A 21,511-nucleotide genomic window follows, 5' to 3' on the forward strand; every position below is an offset into this window, starting at 1 on the left:
GGAATAGGAGTAGAACAACAATGCTGCCATAATTCTTCTTGACCTGAGTAGTCTATGGCTATGCTTCTAAAAAGTAAGTAAAATGTTTACAAGGGTAAAAAATGAACAAGTAGGCTATTCCTTTTCCTTTGTTACTGAAAAGACAAATTAATAAAACTACACATGAAAAATAAATAAATATATTGCTCACTCACATCTATGAGACAGAGTGAAAAGAAAAAATGGAATATTTATAAAGCATGTACTTTGTGGTCTTTCCTACTACTATCTCTTAATGAATTTATCCTCATATAAGTCATCATGGAGAATATATTAGACTGTTCATAGTCTAAAAAACTCTCTCTCCAGTGGCATAGATATTCCAAAAGATGGCTGTGATAAAGTAAAGGCAAGCAGTGAGTGTTAAAAATGCTTGAAAGGATCCTAGCCACTGTACGAAGAACCCTGTTCCAATTGTGCTGATTATAGCTGCCAGTGTTCCAGCTGAATTAGAAATCCCTGTTTGGATAATAGAAAACATGTTAGGTGCGCGTAGAGGTTATTTGGTTTGAAGTATAAGAAAATTTAGTCTCCATACAAAATTCCGTATAACATATGCATGGAGGCGGAGCCAGGATTTGAAGCTTATGAATTCTGGATTCTAATCTTTTAAAGTTACCAGGTTCTGAGTTAATAATTTGTACATATTCAATGCATTCTTAAGACAAATACGGAGTTCAAATCAAAGCTACTGTGTTTGGCCAAACCTGTAATGGACACTCTCCCTCCGCCCCTACACATGCAACCTTGATTTCCGGTATAAAATCCTGCATAACTAATATAATATCTATAGGACTAATACAACTTGATTATTGGTATATGGAGTTCAATACCGCAAACCAAACATTTTATTACTAATTCTAGTAACCTATAAGGGAATCTCTCAGTGTTCTTTTAATGCGGAGCAATACGTGGATAAAAGTATTTAAAGACAAAATATCCTTAAATTATGCAGTCCATCATAATAATCCGTGTATTATTATTCATTGCATGACAGCCTGTGTATCATTATTCACCTAATTAACAATACCTGCACTATTATTCACCGCATTAACTACTGTTGCATTATAAACCCAATATAACTAGACCGCAACCAAACAACCCCTTAGAGTAGCAGAAGTAAGATTTCTATAAATACATACCATGTAGAAATCCTGCATACTGAGGTGCAATATCCTGTCCAAAAAGAAAAAGGCAAGCTAAGTAAATAGACTTTCTTTCAGAGTAAAACTAACTGTCAATAAATAGCTTTAGAGGTTAGTTGAAGGAAGAATCAACAGTGACTTGTGAGAGATTATAGAATTGCGATATGTTGGCTTACTTGCATATTGAGTAGAAAACCAGCTTGGCTGAAAGCGCTGAAGCTCAGGGCTATAGTTATCAGCACTGATGCAACCTCAGGTGTTTTGGCAAAATTCAAGCAGAGCAAAGCCACCCCGGGTCCGATGAAACCGATAGACTGCAATAGTTAAGACATAATAGACGTGGGAATTTGGTAAAAATTTCAATACACATCCTGAAAATGAACACATTCAGATGAAAAATAGACCAAGATTTTGGATCAGGGCACTTCAAAAAAAAAAAAAAAAAAGGTCGCTAAATTGCTCGTAGCTAATAGATTTTTTTGATAATCCGGCGCTATTCTGGTTAGTGACGGATTTTGTTGTTTAGCTACAAAATTTGTCTGTCGCTAATTCCTGTTCTTTAAGTAGCACGGTACCCCACTTCGAATAGAAAAGAAACGGATTATCCACGTATTTTTCATATCTATAAATGATAATTGGGGAGTAGAAGTGCGAGGAAACGAAGAACTACTCTTGTGCTATATAATAAATGTAATAGATGACTTGTTCATGACTGTTTCTTCAAAGGTGTAATTCTTGAGAAAACATCATATCATTATAGGCCTTTTCTTTGTGATCACTATTGACAATGTAAACTACAAATTTCGTATTATGTCACCCGAAAAAAGTTATAAATCCTTTTGCCCTTTGTGCCCATTAAAAGGAAAAAGAAACCTGTTTCGAAAGGCAGATAAATTACCTGCATGATTTTCCTGACAAAGGTCAATGAGTACCCTGCTTTGATTAGGAAATCTGATGCAGCTCCGGCGACATAGCCTGAGATTGCCATTGTGCCCCAAGGCACTGCACTAAACCAAGCTGCTTGCCTCAAATTCACATTAAAAACCTAGTAACAACGGTAACAATTTCAGTCATATCAGAAAAAATTTCAAGGTTTTCTGATAATAGGCTCTCAGTCTGAACACTTAAGGTCCTATCATATTCGCAACCAAAAGTTAAAGAATGTAACTTATGACATATTATATAGAGGTAGAGGGTACTTTTTTATTTTTAGTTTTTGCCCGTTGGCCAAAATTAATTATGGGTGCTAGCCAAAATATACAAAAACATATACACTGATTAAGCATGTCATATGTACATTATACAACAACAACAACAACAACAACCCAGTGAAATCCTACATCGTGGGGTCTGGGGGGGTAGAGTGTACGCAGACCTGACTCCTACCAAGGTAGGACGGCTGTTTCCGAAAGACTCTCGGCTCAATAAAAGCATAAAAAGAAGTCAAATAAGGTTAAGAGATTCGGATAAGAGATTTAAAGCGATATGGAAATGAAATAATGCAAGCGACACAGATAACACAGGATAATCAGAGCACAGGAAATAACAGATAATAGCAGAAATCGGAGCAGATGACACAGGATAAATATGTATATTATAGGTGTATTTATACTTAATATACAAAACCTATACATTTTGTCTTTTATTTTTTTGAGCGGTCCAAAATATGTATTTATCCTAACTTTTTTTTATCCTTCTAAGAGAGATGAACTCATGCAAGATATTCATAGAGGCAAAAAGGCAGATGAAATAAGGGAACTGTGACTCACTGTTTTGAAATAAACAGGCATCCAGGAGAGAAGAACAAAATATCCCTGCAACAAGTTAAAGAGTTTTAAATGTCATTATACAATCTCCAAAGTTCAACATTTTATCACAAAAAGTAACAACATATATGCTCTGATACCAAGAAGGAACCGAGTCAAAGAAAGAAAGAGGTACCCAGTTATTAGTGACGTTAGCAAAGATGATAGCCCAAGTGGGCATTTTGGACAAGAGCAGTCGAAGTGGTGGAAGTTCTCCTTTTTTGAAAGGAGGAGAATCTGATTTCCCTGCTTGGATTAACCTCAACTCTGCTTTTCTGATAGAATTGCTTTCTTGTGGATCATTTGTCACCCGGCTAATCCATGTTGTAAGCCAGAGAAGCCCAAGAGATGAGAAAAGGATGAAGGGACCAGAAATTCCAACCGAGGTCATAAATAATGGGGTTAGCACCAAACCCACAACATTTCCGAGATGAAACCCGCCCATGGATATTCCAACAGCAGTTGCCCGTTCATGGCATGGAAACCACCTGCATAATTGGAGGCACATACAAACTCAGCCTCTGTTGAGCTTGTAGAAATTTTCTTTCCGTAACATAAAGCCATAGAGGTTTCCCTTAATTTGACGCTCCAAGCCATAGTCAAAATAAATGTACAAGGAACCATCAGATTTTAAATCTTATAGCCTGTTTGGCAATTGAGTTGTTTGGCTTAGCTAAACCCTAAAATAAGTGCTTTTGAGTAATAGCAAAAGTTGTTTTTCAAAAGCTAAAAAAGATAGCTTTTTCCCAAAAGCACTTTTAGGGCCAAGCAAAATTACTGCACTATATTGGCAAAGTGCTTTTCAAATTGATTAGTCAAAACACAAACTTAGTCTTTGTAGGACTTGTCACTGTCTGCAACTTGAGCACAAAAGCTTCACCTTAACTAATATGCCAATAACAACAGTGAAGGTCAATTAGGAAAAGCATTTCCAGTATTTAGAAGGAGTATTCTCAGTTCGCCACAAACTGAAAATGAGGCAACTTCAAATAAATTGTGGCTCACAATTATTCTTTAAGTACAGATAATACTATAACATATATTCGTCTTTTTTGAGGAAAAAAATATTACGTATATTCTTAACCATATAGTAAGTCAAAACATTGTTGTATTCCTATAAAGTACTTGGTGAAAGTAAATACCAAAAAGTCTTGGCTCGGTCAAATTAAGCGAATTATAGTTCTAGGTGTTTACCTGGACAAAAGGGTGTTCATGGAAGGCAAAGCCACTCCTTCAGCAAGACCAAAGAAAGCACGAATAGCCAAGAGACTGATTGTGGAGTGATTTGCTGCCCATGGAGTAAGGAGAGTGGCCAGAGACCAAAGAGCTGCACCCCAAGCAATCACTTTCTTTCCTCCATATTTGTCAACTAACGCTCCTCCAATCACCGAGGAAAATATGTAACCCCAGAGGAAAGATGACTAGCAAAGAAACAATTATTTCATCGTCAGCATTATAGACAATAAAATATGCTCAATAAATGCAATGCCTAGTTATAACTCTTTTTCGTTAATCTTGATATTCCTTACTATATGCATGAACAATGGCCAGGTCAATGTGTTACTCTGTATTGAAGAAGCAGAAGCTGGGAATAGGTTTTAAATTGATACTTCAACTACATGTCTGTTACATACCCAACTGACATGGTGACATTACATCCTGCATCAACCTACTTCCCTTATATAGTCTGTTTGGAGCATGAATATTCCTATCCAAAGATGTGTGATCAACAGAAAACCTCAAGCATGAATCATAATTATGTTTAGATGGTGTTTGACAAATTTAAAAAGTGCTTTTAAGCCCCAAAAATGGTCTACCCCAACTTAGAGCCCGTTTGGATTTAGCTGAATAAAAAAGGTTTTGGCAATAGACCAACTTATAGTTTTTGGCCTGTTTTAAGTTATTTTAGCTTAAAGCAGTTTTAAAGTCTGCCAAACACCACAAACAAGTCAAAAGGTGTTTTTAAGCTGGTTCGACCAGGCGGCTGCAAATGACCATCGCCCCTCAAATAATCAAATATCTGGTAACTCTGGTACTGTTGAACTGAAAGTTTAAGTTCAAACATCGATACAACAACAACAACAACAACCCAGTGAAATCCCACAACGTGGGGTCTGGGGAGGGTAGAGTGTACGCAGACCTTACTCCTACCAAGGTAGGATGGCTGTTTCCGAGAGACCCTCGACTCAATAAAAACATAAAAAGAGGTCAGATACGGCTAAGAGATTCAAAGCGATATGGAAATGAAGTAACGCAAGCGACACAGATAACATAGAATAATCAAAGCACAGGAAATAACAGATAATAGCATAATAGCATAAATTAGAGCACAAGAAATTATACTACGATAATGCGACTATTAATAAGGCAGGGTAATGAGACTATCTACTAGCCTTCTACCCTAATATGGGTCCTCCAAACCCTCCTATCTAAGGTCATGTCCTCGGTAAGCTGTAACTGCGCCATGTCGTGTCTAATTACCTCTCCCCAATACTTCTTTGGCCTACCCCTACCTCGTCTGAAACCATCCATGGCCAACCTCTCACACCTCCGCACTGGGGCATCCGTGTCTCTCCTCTTCACATGCCCAAACCATCTCAATCTCGCTTCTCGCATCTTGTCTTCCACCGAGGCCACTCCCACCTTGTCCCGAATATCCTCATTCCTAATCCTGTCACTCCTGGTGTGGCCACACATCCATCTCAACATTCTCATCTCAGCAACTTTCATCTTTTGAACGTGAGAAACCTTAACTGGCCAACACTCCGCCCCATACAACATAGTCGGTCTAACCACCGCTTTGTAGAACTTTCCCTTAAGTTGTGGTGGCACCTTCTTGTCACATAGCACTCCGGAAGCAAGCCTCCATTTCATCCACCCTGCCCCAATACGATGTGTGACATCATCGCCAATCTCCCCGCTGCCTTGCATAATAGACCCAAGATACTTGAAACTACTTTTCTTCTGGATGACTTGGGTACCAAGCCTCACTTCCAAGCCGGCCTCCTGAGGTGCTTCACTAAACTTACACTCTAAGTACTCTGTCTTGGTCCTACTCAGCTTAAACCCTTTAGACTCCAGAGTTTGTCTCCAATCCTCCAGCTTAGCGTTAACTCCGCTACGAGTCTCATCGATCAGGACTATGTCATCCGCGAAAAGCATACACCATGGCACCTCACCTTGAATTTGCCGCGTCAATCCATCCATCACCAAGGCAAATAAGAACGGACTAAGAGCTGATCCTTGATGCAACCCCATCACAACTGGAAAGTGCTCTGAGTCTCCTCCTACTGTCCTTACCCTGGTTTTGGCTCCCTCATACATGTCCTTGATCACCCTAATGTACGCCACAGGTACACCTTTAGCCTCCAAGCATCTCCATAGGATTTCTCTAATATCGATAATAATAATAAACTTTCCCTTTACACAGGAGGAATTCTGATTGTAACTTTAGCATGACACAACTACTGGATAATATCAGTACTGAGGGAAAGTACAGGCCTAAAAGAAAAGAATAAAGTGGATGGAGGAGTAAACTGAGACAAGGTTATGCGATAAATCCAGAGTTTTGCCATCTAGAAGTTGGAGAAAAGATTAAGAATTTCTCATTTTAGATAAATATTCAAAACCGAATCTTTATCTTTATGCGTGTATTACTTTGGTGTTGCTCCATTTGTTTTGTATCTTGATATTTTGTTGTCTTAATTTCTTGCAATCCTACATTGAATACGTTTCTTTTGAGCCGAGTGTCTATCGGAAACAGTCTCTCTACCCCGCAAAGGTAGAGGTAAGGTCTGCGTACATCCTACCCTCCTCAGACTCCACCTGTGGGATTACACTGGGTATGTTGTTGTTGTTGTTGGATTCAAAGCCAAACAAGGTGATATCACAGTAGGCAATGAAAAAGGTAATGTAACTGGATACAGGTACGGTGAAACACTAAGAGATTATGTGAGTTCTCGAAGGGCTTAAAATGAGAAGAAAACATACATCAAAATCTTCATAACGAAATAAAACACCAAAATAAACAAGTGTTCATACATTACATTTATAAGATCTTTTATTTTGACGTTATATTGTATGAGATGATTAATAGAAAGACTACATGTTTGATCAATATTACATTATCATCCAAAACTCCTTAATTAGGCTAAAGGAACTTTCTGTAAGCTAGTAGGACAGACTTTTTTCTCTTTGTCCCTTCTTTTTTTTCACGAACAGTTGAAGTACTTTGTATTCATTGTGCCGTTTTGAATTGTTTAAAGATTAGTTAATCTTAGTAGTTAAATTGGACTAATTTAACTAGTAAGATTAACTTTAAACACTTTAAATTATATATGATCTAAGTACTTCAAAAGTTAAAAAGTAATCATCTCCACATAATTGCGTTTTAGTTGCCTAAGACTAAATAGATAAACTAAAAAATATTTCAGTGGTCAGATTGTATAATTTTGACTAAGATATCAACTTAGGCCAATCAATTTAAAATAGAGTATAAAATTTCTAGGCCTACTTGTCGAATAGTTTTATTTCCAGAGCTACCAGTCGAATAGCAGGCCTCCCTCAAACAAATGATTAATAAAAAAAAAATTAATATAAATTAAATGAGTAATAAACCTACTACAAAGGAGGGACAGTCCTGAAAAATGAAGAAGATTAGTAGGTGGATTTCACTTTCAATTGTTGTTAGGTGCCAATGACTACTCTTTCAATCCAACCCTCTCTGCCCAAGTCCCTTTCTTGGGGGCACATCTTTTTCTTCTTCTACCAACCAATGTTAGAATCAGGAAAAATAACTTGCCCTCAACGGTGTGACTTAAGGGTCTGATAAAGTGAATAAATGTCAGACGAAGGTTCAAATTCCATTAGAAACAAAAATTACTAGGTGATTTTTTCCAATTTACCTAAGCATAACATAATAGGTGAAGTTACTCAGTACTTGCACTGGTAGAAGATAATAAGTACCGAGTGAAATAATCGACATGAGCGCAAATTAGCCCAAATATCTAAATGTTTGAAGAAATAACAGGAAAGTGGCACCCCTTTTTGGGAGCAAGGAAAATACTTTTAATAAAACCAACTAGAAGGGACCCAAACAGCAACTAAAACTCTCAGAAATACGACACAAAGGCCAGAGTAGAGGTCCCACCCAGATCAGAATCCATCCCCACTCTCTGCCTGAATGTGGATTTCCTAACAAGACAAAGCTTGATGATTCATGTGTACGTTTTTCTACGGAGTTCTTCTCATTAAAAGTCTCACTGCCTACGTGTCACCAAATAACTCCGTCCACTAAAGCTTAAGCTTCACCTATCATTTTTTGGCTCAACTGGGATTTAAAATCTTATTTCTCATTATTTTCACACGCTTTATTGGCCGCACCTTGAATGAAAGTTCATCTCCTTAAAGGTAAAGAAACTTGCATTTTCCACTTGAAAAAGTTAAAAGCTAACACCATTTTTTTGGGCAAGTTACACATTTGGCCTTTCGGCCGAAAATAATTACATTTGCTAGCCAAATATACAAAAAATACACTATTTTTGTATCAAAAATGCATATTTTGTGTATATTATACATTATATAAAAAATATACACTTAAATAATAGCTAGCATGTGCATATTTTTTGTATAATGTATAATATACAAAAAATATACATTTCCTGGCTATTATTTTCACACGCTTTATTGACCGCTAGACGTCTCCTTAACGGTAAAGAAACTTGCATGTTCCACTTGAAAGAGTTAAAAGCTAACACCATTTTTTTGGGCAAGTTACACATTCGGCCGAAATTACATTCGCTAGCCAAATATACAAAAAATATACACTATTTTTGTATCAAAAATGTATATTATATATTATACAAAAAATATACACATAAATAATAGCTAGCAAATGTTTATATTTTGTATAATATACATTTGCTGGCTATTATTTTCGCACGCTTTATTGACCGCTAGACGTACCTTGAATGAAAGTTCATTTCCTTAAAGGTAAAGAAACTTGCATCTTCCACTTGAAATAGTTAAAACCTAACACCATTTTTTTGGGGCAAGTTACACATTTGCCCATTCGGCCAAAAAAAATTACAATCGCTAGCCAAATATAAAAAAATATACACTATTTTGTATCAAAAATGTATATTACATGGATATACAAAAAATATATATTTACTGGCTATTATTTTGGTGGGCGGCTATTTATGTCAATCTGGCCATATCTTAGGCTTTTTCTTGCTTTCCATTCTTTCAGTAGTATTCCTATTTATTAACAGACTTGGCAGGTAAATAACAGCTACCATTCTGATCAACGACAAATGCACAAAAACAAAAAATATTGGAATAAACTAGTTATGAAATTAGAAATAATTAATCCATCATCACATACAACAAAAAAAGAATATACCTGAACAATACCCAAAAAGGCACTACTCCAACCATGTTTAGCAGCTAAAGGAACAATAGCAACAGACATAACAACTCTATCAGCATTACACAAACACATAACACATGCCATTAATGCCACCACTTTATATCTTTCTGCCACAATAAACTCTCTTTCTTCACCTACCAATAATCCCCTTTCTATTCCCTCTGCTCTACACTTCACACTAAATATTCCTCTTTCTTTTTTCTCCAAAAAATTTTCCTTTTTTATTTTTTGTCCACCAAAAAGATTCAAACTTGACCATTTTTTTTGGATTTTTGGTTGAAATCCTAAATGGGTTTTTCTAAATTTGATTAATCCAAAATGGGTATTTGAAAAAGATGAAGAATGTGGTTGAATTTTATTGCTAAATCTAACAGCTTCCATTGGGAAAAAAGAATCTTGAATTAAGGGTATAAAAGAATGGGTCTTTTTTTTTTTTTTTTTTGTTGTTGTAATGTGTACTAGAACAAGCTCTTTATATGAACCATTTTGATAATATTAACCAAAATAATAATGAAAAGGGGTTGTTGATGAGGATAAATTAGATGCATTTATATAGAAATTTTTGGTTATTTTTGGTGAGAGAAGGAAGAAAGAAATGAGAAGGAAGAAGAGTGCGTGTTTGGGTTGGTGAGTTTTTAAGGACTTGTTATGGAGTAGGACTTTTACTCTTTCAGGGTATTTTTGTCCATTTAAAAATATTTACTACCTAACAAGAAAATAGAAATGTTGGTGATGCATATATCTTGTGTACATACGTACACATGTTTATACTATATACAGAATACATGCTAAATACTTATCGGTATCGGGTGTTTACAGAAGCTAAAAAAATAGTTTTTGTCCAAAAACACTTTTTTGAGAAATATACACCTAAAACCACTTTTTAAAAGTTTAGTCAAACATTAATTGTTGTTCAAAAGTATTTTTTAAATTAATTGGTCAAACATAAACTGCTTTTGGGCCAAAAGTATTTTTTTGAAAAACATTTTTTTAAAATAAGCTGATTTTATAAGTTTAGCCAAGCAGGCTAAAAGTCTATCTATAAATATACGTAATGCATTGATTGATTTGATATAACTATCTAGTTCAGATAATTTTCCACTAAAAGGAGTAAAAAAAAATTAATTGACATTAATCAGAGAACTTTGGAATTCAAACTTCGAATATTATATACGCAACGATTTAAAATGTGACATCTCAAAAATGCATATCCGCAGTGTATATTTTCTTTTATTTTCAAGAAAGCAAACAATGCACCTATAATATATATATATATATATATATATATTATAGGCATGTGATCCTCTACGATGTCCAGGTGTATCAATGGACACTGCGACCTCCAAACCTCCTGACCTGCCCTACAGAAGGGCGGCAAACCATCTAATATCGCAGCGTACGGCGTCCATATAAATAGCTGCATAACATATAAATACAAATCAGTGATCACCAAGTAGAAAAGACGTTTAATTAAATTATTAATATAAATTTAAATAGTTTTACCGCATCGTCCGTCATGTGATCAAGCTGGTCCTGGAATGGAAGAATACTGTGGTGCGTATCCACATCCCGGTCAAACCCACTGTCCACCTCCTCGCATAAGGCATGTCAATCTCGAGGTGATGCCTAGGTACGGGCTGAAAAGGTAGCATCCTCTCCCACGCCCATAACTGTAAGCGATATTAGAAAATACGATTTTTAAGTTGTCATTTCAAAAGGTTTGTCTACATTAAAGGAAGACACAATTAAAATATTACCTGGAGAAAGAGCAAAAAATCCACACACATCTCTGACAACACCAATAGACGCTCGGCACAGGCATCTGTAAAGATACGCCAAAACAGCACCACCCCAGCTATAGTCTCCCAGGCGGTCCAGATGCTCCAATAAAACCAAATAACGTAAGCTGACAAAAGCACCCGATGAGTTCGGGAACAAGATGCCCCCGAATATAATAAGCAGGTACAAACGGGCATGACGATCAACATCGTCCTGCGGGGTGCCGTCGTCAACCGGATCCAGACCCTCCAAATAAGTGCAGAGTGCACTAATCTTAACCCGACTCTGTCCCGAAATCTGGCCCTCGGCATCAGGCACGAAGTGGGTGAGCCTAGTCAACTCTGTCGCCCACGTCTGACCAGGAGGAGGCTCGTACCTAGTGTATAGTAGCTCTCCATCTACCCGCAATCCAAAGAGGACCCCCACATCTTGAAGTGTAATCGTGGCCTCACCAGTGCGAAGATGGAAAGTATGTGTTTCTGGCCTCCATCGCTCAACCATGGCCGTGATGAGTGCCCAATCATGTTGTACCCGACCAACGGACACGCAACGGTAGATGCGGCCCAGAAACAATATCTCCAACACGCGAGGGTGTGGGGGGTGCTCGCGTAAAAGAGTCCACGCTCTCTGCAGCCTACGGGGACGGAGCCTAGTAGATATCCCTATAGGACCAGCCCATAATAACTCTAACCTATGATTGTTTTACAAAGACAATACTGATCTATCAGCGGGCCCCGGGTGAGCATCGGGCGCCGGGGGAACATTCAGATCCATGAAAGAGTCCGGTCTATACAAACTAAATTAGTCATTATTCTTGAAATGAAAGATAAATTATATTAACTAATTAATAATTTGTAGGGAATATGTGAATTATGTAGTATTATATCTTGTGAATAATTAACATGGGACATGCAGTAAATTTAATATGTGATAGTAAGGACACATATGTGATGGCAAAGATTTTTAAGTTAATTACTTTTGAATTATGTGATGGCAAAGACTTGTTAAGTTAATTAGTTAGGGAATCGAAATTCAGCAGTAATATTTGTTTAGAACTCTATTTTGAATATGTGATATATTTTTAGTTGACCAAATAGCCAACTATTTATGAAAAGAAGAACTTTAACTATTCTTTTTAAGATAATCTTTTTTTATTTAACATATATATTCACGCTTTTAAAATTATATAGATTAACAATTCATAATCATTTACAACTTGTTTGGATGGTTGTTACCTATTATATTATATTATGTTGTTAGTTTAAATACAATGTTTGCTTTGATTGTTACTTTAACTTTATTGTTATGTAACGACGAAAAGTCCTATTTTATGTAACCACTGATTTGGTCCTATACAATACAACACAATACGATAAATGTCAAAACAATACATAACAATCATCCAAACAAAGTGTTAACAACATAATAATTCATTATCAATCAACTTCTTTCAATTTGTAAACAATATTTAACAACTAATAAATTCATAATCAATATTTAACAAATAATCAATTAACAAAATAATAATTCATTAACAATTCATAAATAATTAACAAATTAACAACTCATAAACATATAACAAATTAACAATTCATAAACATTTAATAAATTAACAATTCATAAACATTTAACAAATAATGAATTAAACAACAAAAAAAATAAATCGGAACAGTGGCAAAAGTCACTGCCCAGTCGAACAAGAACAAAAAAATTAATTGTTTACCCTGTTCCGGAGGCTGAGTATCAGGCAGCGCAAGGAGGAGGACCGGGTGCTCCTACAGGAGGAGGTCGTGCTGCCGGAGGACGCGGTGCGCGTAAAGGACGCGGTGCTGCTGCTAGAGGACCTAGTGGTAGAGGACACCATCTGGTAGATGAGGCGGATGAGGCCGATCCCATTCCAGAGGATGTTCACGGTCTAGTCCATCCACAGCCTTTCCAGGCCGGTGGCAGCTCACTTGAGGACTCACCTACGTTTATGCCGGCGCTCTTACTTACTGAGATACCTGGGTCTTCATCACAGCCGAGCCAGAATGCATACATGGAGGAGCGTAATAACGCTGATAGGGCAGCGTTACACGCTTCATTAGCTGATGAGCGGCCTGTGAGGAATTTAGAGGGAGCCAGGATTCTTGACTTTGATGAGTTTTTTATCCCGGTTAGTATTTAAAATACTTATTTGTTCATTTAAATTATTTATTTTAAATATATATATATATATATATATATATATATATATATATATATATATATATATATATATATATTATTCATTATTTAGTAATATTTTATATTTTAGGATTCGGCGCCAGCGGGTCCACCAGAGCCACCCACTCAGGCGTTTTCTCATGGGTCCGCCGAGCCAGCGGTGACTTCCCATATGACTACCGAGCCACAGGTAAGCTTTTTATTAAAATTTATTTCATTCAATATAAGGTCAATATTTAATATACATATTTGATTATTTAAAGTACTTATTTTAAATATGTATGTTACTTATTATTTCGTTTTTTTTCATATTTTAGGATTCGGCGCCAGTAGGTTCACAGGAGCGACCCATTCAGGAGCATTCTCATCAGTCTGCCGAGGCAGAGGTGTCTTCTCATGAGACTACCGAGTCGCATGTAAGTTTTTTACTTAAAACTAATTTTATTCAATATAAAGTAAATATTTATTTAATTTTTATAACCTTTACTTGGACTTCGAACAGCATCTCGTCCAGGAGACTACCTCATATTCACCACCACACCCATCTCAGGAGCCTACAGACCCATCTCAGGAGCCTACTCAGGCGCCCGTTGACACGCAGGTTTGATTAAATATATGTCGCACCCCCTTTTAACCGGGTTGATTTAGGGTGTATGACGCATTGGTGATTCCTATTTATTTGTTTTAAGGAGTCGCCACCTAATTAATTTAACGGTGAATTAGGACACCTAAATGTTAACTAAGGCAAAGTTAAAACTAAACCTCAGTTAATAGTCTGCTTAACCAGTGTAATTCTAGGTAAGGACTCTATATTATCCTAAAGGGAAGGGGTTAGGCATCCTTTAGAATCCGTTAACTTACGGTTATCCGACCAACTTAGGTTAATTAATTAAGATTAAATATAAAATTTAGAAAAATGACTTTAAAATATTGCTGAAGTTTTTAAAAGAAAATAATGTTAGTTGGAATAAGATTTACACAAAAGAGGACTTTAAATGCTATTTTAAATAAACTCATAAATATTACTACGGCTTTAAATGAAATGCTATTTTGGAAATGAAAACTTATGAAAAGATAGTTTGCATAAAAGAGAATTTTAGATGTTGTTTAGATAAAGCTTAAAATGTTGCTAAGATTTCATATGAAATATAGTAACTATTATTTAAAATAAGACTTGTAGAAAATATAACGTGAATGTAGCAATGTAAAAAAAATCTGAACTTATAATAGGATTCAAAAGGAAGTGAATTTTCTTACTAATTATGCCCAGTTAAAAGTATGCATGATTGACTCCAAATTTGAAGAGTTGTTTATAAATATACTTGAATTTATATTTGCATATTGACGACGTTTTGAAATGTTTAGGTAATAAGAATAAAATGATTCTCTTTACTTGATATACATACATACATACATATATATATATATATATATATATATATATATATATATATATATATATATATATATATGTATATATATATATATATATAACCATCCTATTTTGTAAATTGATTTTTTAAAACATAATAAATATTAGACATTGTAAGGGATTTTAACATGAAAAGGAAGGAGTGGTACTTATGAAACTAATGTTAATACCTCACTTAAATTAACTACCCGCGACTAAAACTAAACCTACTAATTAATCACGATTTATCCAAACTAATAAAAAAAAGGAGTTAGTTACATGATATAAATTAAGTGCACAAGAAAAATAGAAGAAGAGATAATTTAAATGGGGCTCAGCCCATTTTAAGACAGGCTGTTGTGATCCGTTCACGCTATTGGGCTTTGGCCCAAAATTCATTTATTTCTTTTGAATATATGCTGCTATATATTCTGTCGTTTGGGCCTCGGCCCAATGCATTTTTATTCCTGCAGGCTGCAGATTTGGGCTGACGCGGAAGGAGAGTTTGTTGGGCCTTGGCCCGACGCTGAATGCGGGAGATGACGAGTCGCTTGGACTCATACGCGATAGTCATGCAAAAATAAAAGGAAAAGGATTAGCATATAATCGAATAAACGAGGTCAAACACATTAGATATACCCAAACAAGTTAGCCATGCAGGTAGATTGTACGTATATTTGGAATATACTTCACATAAACATGGATATACCACCTCACTGCCTTAACAAAATGAATATATATAAAAAAAAGGCACTTATAGGTATATTGGGAATATTCCAATCAATCATACAACAGCCAATGACCACTGCAAAACTAACTACAAATGCGCGAAGACGAAGAATCTGCATCGCGGTAGCAGTAACGGAGGATTTTCAAATTATGAATGATTTACGAATCATCTAATATCACACATGAACATATCACCACAATGAGCAGGGCAGGATTCTGAATCCCTCTGCCAGATAATGACCCAAAACAAAGGTGAAATAAAAGGTATTCACAAATGGTAGAACCAACAGGTTGTACGTATATCTCGTAGTTTTCGATTAGGACCGACAAACATATCCTTTCGTCTTTCTCAATAAAGAGGACTAAACATTTAGACAGCCTAAGCAAATCAATATCCTAAAAGAACAGATCAGTCAATTCTGGGTATTTTGAGATGAGGGGAGCATATGAGTAATGAACACCCGAAAATATTCATCTTGTAATGTTGCATATTCAGATAGACAAACCCATTTACTCTTTACTCTCATTCATACCAACTGATGACTACCAGAGAAACAAATGATCAGCTTCAACATTCAGCAAACACAATATGATGACCAATTTATTACACAACCAGTCGATATATTAAAGTTTAAAACAGACACTGTCCTAAGCAGTGAAGCAGAGATCAATTATAATCTTATTTGACAAATCTGGGCAAAGTGTATGTGTATCAAGATTACCATTCATACCACAGGATTATCTTAAGTAATAGAGACAAACATGTCGATGTCCAATATCACTTGTCTATATTAGATAAGAGTGACACCTATAATTATCAACCAAATAGTGTTTCAACATGGGCTAAAGCCAAATAACACCATATGCAAAATATTAGCACATGAACCATAATGAATATTCAGCCATATTCAAACAAGCTAAATACAAACTTATAAACAAGCAACACAGGCAGTCATGGACAAGTTTTAAATTGAACCAAGCCATGCCAAAAATGGGAAATTATATAGACACAAAACAACAAGTTTGTAGAGCAAGGCTGAAGTGAAATTGGAAAGTAACGCAATACTAATCTGATGATGGAGTCAAACAATGAGCTAAACATGTTGGAAGGCCAAGTAAGAATTTTGATTCAAACTCCTATATGCATATCTAAACCCCAATTCGACTTCATACATACAACCTCATTATACTACTGACACATGATAAGGACCAATATTTGCCACAGGAATGAATTAACAACATACCCAGATCTTGTAGAATATACTTCAGATAATCAAGACACGAAATTTAGTTAAATATATGCTAGCAATAGGGTCTGGAAATTGATGATTCTCAAGTCACATCATCTCGACTGTGTAAAATAAACTAAACCAACATGAACACGTTGGCTGGAACATAATTAATCCAAGCTATCAGATAATCATACTAAGCAAACCCACACCTAAGCATTCCAAACAAAGAAGACTATGATAACTAATGCATAATCATGCTTAGCGGAGTGGAATGATCATATAGGACCTACTGATCTTAAGCTAATCCAGGAATACCGTACAGGTTTAACTATTAGATAAGGTAGAGAGCATTATTTATCTGATTATGCTCAACAATCAAATAAGCTAACACATATAACTTTATTAAGGCAAATTAAACTACACATGATATGATTCTTATATCTAGGGCAAACTGAATCAGTAAACATACTTAGCAAAATAACTAATCCTCATGCTAAATCGGAAATCAATACGAAACTAAACTAATCAGACTACACAAGTTTACATAGAACAGAACCGAAGCAAAGGGAGAATGAGGATCACTGACCTTTTGGGGGTGCAGCGAAATGAGTACGGGTTCGATCTATGCTCGAACACTTTGAAATTCGAACTCGTGTATGTTCGGATTCGGACGAATATCCACAGCAAAAAAAGAATAGGATCTAATATTTATGACGATATCGAGCAAATCGAAAGCCGAGGTTTTAACAGGGGAACTAGAACAATTAAAGACTCGTATCTTTTAGAGAAATTTGGCGATTCAAGCACTTCGATTCTTTGGGGGTTTTCAGACTGCCTTGGTTCGAATTTTCCCCTGTTTCTTGAAGGGATTTTGGGGATCCAAGACCGAGTTTTAGTAAGGGGTTTCAGGTATTGAAAGAGTTTATCTTGTAGGGGTTTTTCAAATCCAAAACTCCCTCCTCAACGATCATAGAAATCAATATTTATAGGGGAGATCTAGGGTTTCTTGAAGGAAAGAGAGAGCGGCGTGGGGAACAAAATTGAGTGGGGATGACAGTGGTGTGGGTGTCGTGGTGTAGTGGAGGGTGTCAGAGGAGTGGTGGGAGTGGCGTCAGACGCGTGGTGTAGTGGAGTGATGGGTGTGACAGAGGTGTCGGAGGCGAGTGGGATGTCGGTGGTGAAGTGGGGATCACGTGGTGAAGTGGGGGTATGGGTGTGGACGATGAAGCAGTGGGGTGAGGAAGATGGTGCGACGGAGTGGAAGGCGGAGGTGGTGGTGCGGAGGTTGAGAAGACGGCGGAGAGGAAGAGGAAAGGGGGAAAGAGTGAAGGAGATGCGGCGGTGGAGGAAAAAATGAGGGGAAACCTAAGGGTTTCCCTTATTTTGTTTGCTACGGGTCGGACCCAGTCCATTTATGGACTGGGTTGATTTTTTAGACCGGGTATTAAAGAATGGGCTAACGAATTAAAACACGGACTGGTCTAAAAATTAAGGTAAAAAATATAGGCTGGTTAAAAATATTTATGAATTGATTGGACTTTGATTTGGGATCTGATAAGTCAAAAAAACGGACTGAGTGCAAGAAATAGTTTGGCTTCTAAATTTAAATAAAAGACTTGTTTAAATAACTTCTGTTAAAATATTGCTCAATACGAAATATGCAATCATTAATGCTCAGATAAAAAAAATGGCGTTGTAATAGCCGTGCAATAATATTCCGAAAATCCTCAGTGAAATAAATACTCTTATTCAATTATGCAAAGATAAATGAAATGCGTGTGCGTAAGCTAGTAAAATACTGAAATGATAAAAGTTGTGAACTATAATAATAATAATAGTAATAATAATAATAATAATAATAATAATAATAATAGTAATAATAATAATAATAATGATAGTAACTGTAATAGAATAATGAAGTGCCGGTATTGATAAGAGGCTAATAATTTAGTACAAAAATAAATATATGTATTTTTAATTTTCTAAAAAAAAATATTAGAAGCGCAAATAGGTATTTCGGAGGAGAGGCGGGACAAAATTGGGTGTCAACAATATATAACGTTAATGTATTCAATATAAATAAGAAATGGTATTAATTATTATATATTTTTTAGGTTCATCCTTCGGCGCCCGCGGTGGCAACTCCTGACGAGAAAGTGTCCGAGTTTCCAGACCCAGGTCATCATGAGGTTCTGCCCGTGTGAGCAGGACCAGATCCCAAGAAGAAGCATATTCTAGTCAAGAGCGCACTGGCCAGGGGAAAAGGTGATGATCATGACTTGGAGCGCCTGGTTATTAAGAGGAAAAAGGGCGATGGAGACGATGGCGAGGGCGGTGGGGATGGTATGAGCCTTAGGCCTAGGGATAGTCTCCGGCATACTACATGTGGGACCCATCCTCGATAGTGTATATACATTAGTGTTGTACAATTTATCGTAAATATTATATATTTTTTGCATATTTATAAATATTATCTTAGTCTTTATTATTGTTTATAGTTTCACATCCTAAATTGATAATTTAAAAAAAAAACGTGACACATTCGAAATAAAGTTAAGCATTAATTTAAAAATAAGACGAAACCCTAAAAAATAAATAACTTAAAGCCAGTGACTACAAGTCTTCAAACAAAAAAGAACTTCGAGCACTTTTCAACCACTAAAACGACAATCCAAAGTATTGCATATTCTTGATGTATTGAGCCTATTTTATTAATTGTACAAATATAAGCAGGGTTCTATATAAAATATTAAAGTTCCGGAATCTCAAAGCATGATTAATATACGGCTAAACTACGTAAAATGGAGTGAAAATGTAATAAGAGGCTGGTTTTGAAAAATGGCGAAGCGCTATAGCGCAGTAAAATAATGCGCTATAGGTAAGAGACAAATTTCTATAGCGCAGTAAAATACTGCAGTAAAGCAGTCAACGGGTTCGTTACGGTTAACTCCTATACCGCAGTATTTTACTGCGCTAAAGCACTTAACGGGTCCGTTACGGTTAAGTGATTTAGCGCAGTAAAATACTGCGCTAAAGGTAGTTTTGTAACAGTTTTTTTTGTTGGGATATTTTGGTTCAAAATGATTTTTTTGGAGACATTTTGGTTCCGGACTCCAGAAAAGTAGGGTAGGTAAAATAATTATAAAAAGGTAGGGTAAAGAAGAAAATATGATTATTCGATAATGAGGAAAAATAAAAATGCGATCACACCAAAGTGATCATTACAAAAAATGAAATTTTTTATCGTTACATAATGATATATTTAAAGATGCGATACAATAAAATTTAAATAATAATCAAAATAAATAACAAAATACAATAGGCAACAACCATCCAAACAAGCGGCATTTCAAATATTACCATTATGAATAAATAATTTAATATTTTCAAAAGTGGTTGTATTAATTCGACACTGCAAAAGGGCAGTGCCGTCCATGAAAATAAAAATAAAAAAAAAATAAAAAAGGTTAGAAGTAGTCTAAAATTTGTGATACGTTGGCAATACGTGGAATTGACTGAGGCAAGTCATGTCAACTGCCAACAACCCCCAATATCCGCAGCTACTACCTGACCGTCCCTTTTGGTGGCTAATACCGGAAACCGACTTCTCCGGTCAATCGGTTGACTCCATTTAAAAAATTACTACCAAAAAAAAAAAAAAGTTGACTCCAATTATTTTGCTTGATTTACATATGGTCAAAACAGAGTTGTGGTTAACAACCCAAAACTTAAAAAATAGATTGAATCATTGACCTTATCTATACAATTATTAAAAGACCTTATCTATACAATTATTAAAATTGAGTTGCGGTAAAAGTGAAACCTTCTAGTAATTTAAAACTTATAGGCATTTAGATATAATTGGTCGATATTTGAAACTAAATTGAAAAAATAAAATCTCAAATATATAATTGTATTTGCACATAAAAATACCATTAAATTTTGTGAGTGAAAACTTTAAAAACCTCTAAAATCTTATTTTTTAAAAAAATTTAAACTCTATATCTTGAATTTAAAACTGAATTCAAATATTTGAAATCTTACCTATGGGCTAAAGGATATGTGAGCAATGAGCATACAATAACTCCTAAAACTGATACGTTTATCATGTCTTTTTACCGTATGTCAAGTATAATCATTTTTATCTTTCAACTAATACACTGAATACCATTTGTTTTTACCCTTCTCACTTAAGTTAATTTGATGAAAATAAAGTTCTTTGAATTAAGTGAATAGTTAGTTGAGGACTTTTACATATCTTACTAAGTGAATGACACGTAACATGGATGTCCTGGAGTTTCTGTATCCTTCCCATGCGTTGCATGACTTGTGTTGGGGGCCTGAGACGTTTTATACTAACCTAACATTTTGAGCTATCCTATAGTCCCAACTCCCAACTAAGTCCCAAACTATATACAATCTGTTCACATGCTTTTAAGCTCATTGCTATCAGTAAATTTCAAGCTAGTCACAAAACGTTACGAAATCTCACAATGCATCAGCTCCAGACTCAAACCTTCTTGAAGGTATATCTAGGGAAATAGTTAGAAACTCAAAATACCATTCAAACAATCATGATGCGGCAAGAAAAGGGTACATTCAATTGTATGAAAAATAAGATTATCAGTAATATAAAATTAAGAAAAAGAAAACAAATAAAGGACAAATATTTTTTATTAATGTATTTGAATATTTTAAAATTTTACATAGTCTTGTTATGCAGTTTTTCTTTTATT

General features: G+C 35.5%; 1 protein-coding gene across 1 annotated transcript; it reads right to left on the bottom strand.

Moving 5' to 3' along the window:
- Positions 1-10: 10 nt before the first annotated feature.
- Positions 11-10,026, bottom strand: LOC132630688 (probable anion transporter 3, chloroplastic). The gene is made up of 8 exons (XM_060346246.1): positions 9,393-10,026; positions 4,184-4,410; positions 3,126-3,477; positions 2,954-2,998; positions 2,083-2,229; positions 1,361-1,498; positions 1,182-1,215; positions 11-498 (listed from the first exon to the last, which is right to left on the bottom strand). The coding sequence occupies exons 1-8, from the start codon at positions 9,798-9,800 to the stop codon at positions 329-331; spliced, it is 1,521 nt and encodes a 506-aa protein (XP_060202229.1). The 5' UTR covers positions 9,801-10,026; the 3' UTR covers positions 11-328.
- Between the last annotated feature and the right edge of the window lie 11,485 nt (positions 10,027-21,511).

This window comes from Lycium barbarum, chromosome 3 (assembly GCF_019175385.1).
Source record: "Lycium barbarum isolate Lr01 chromosome 3, ASM1917538v2, whole genome shotgun sequence".
Lineage (NCBI taxonomy): Eukaryota > Viridiplantae > Streptophyta > Magnoliopsida > Solanales > Solanaceae > Lycium > Lycium barbarum.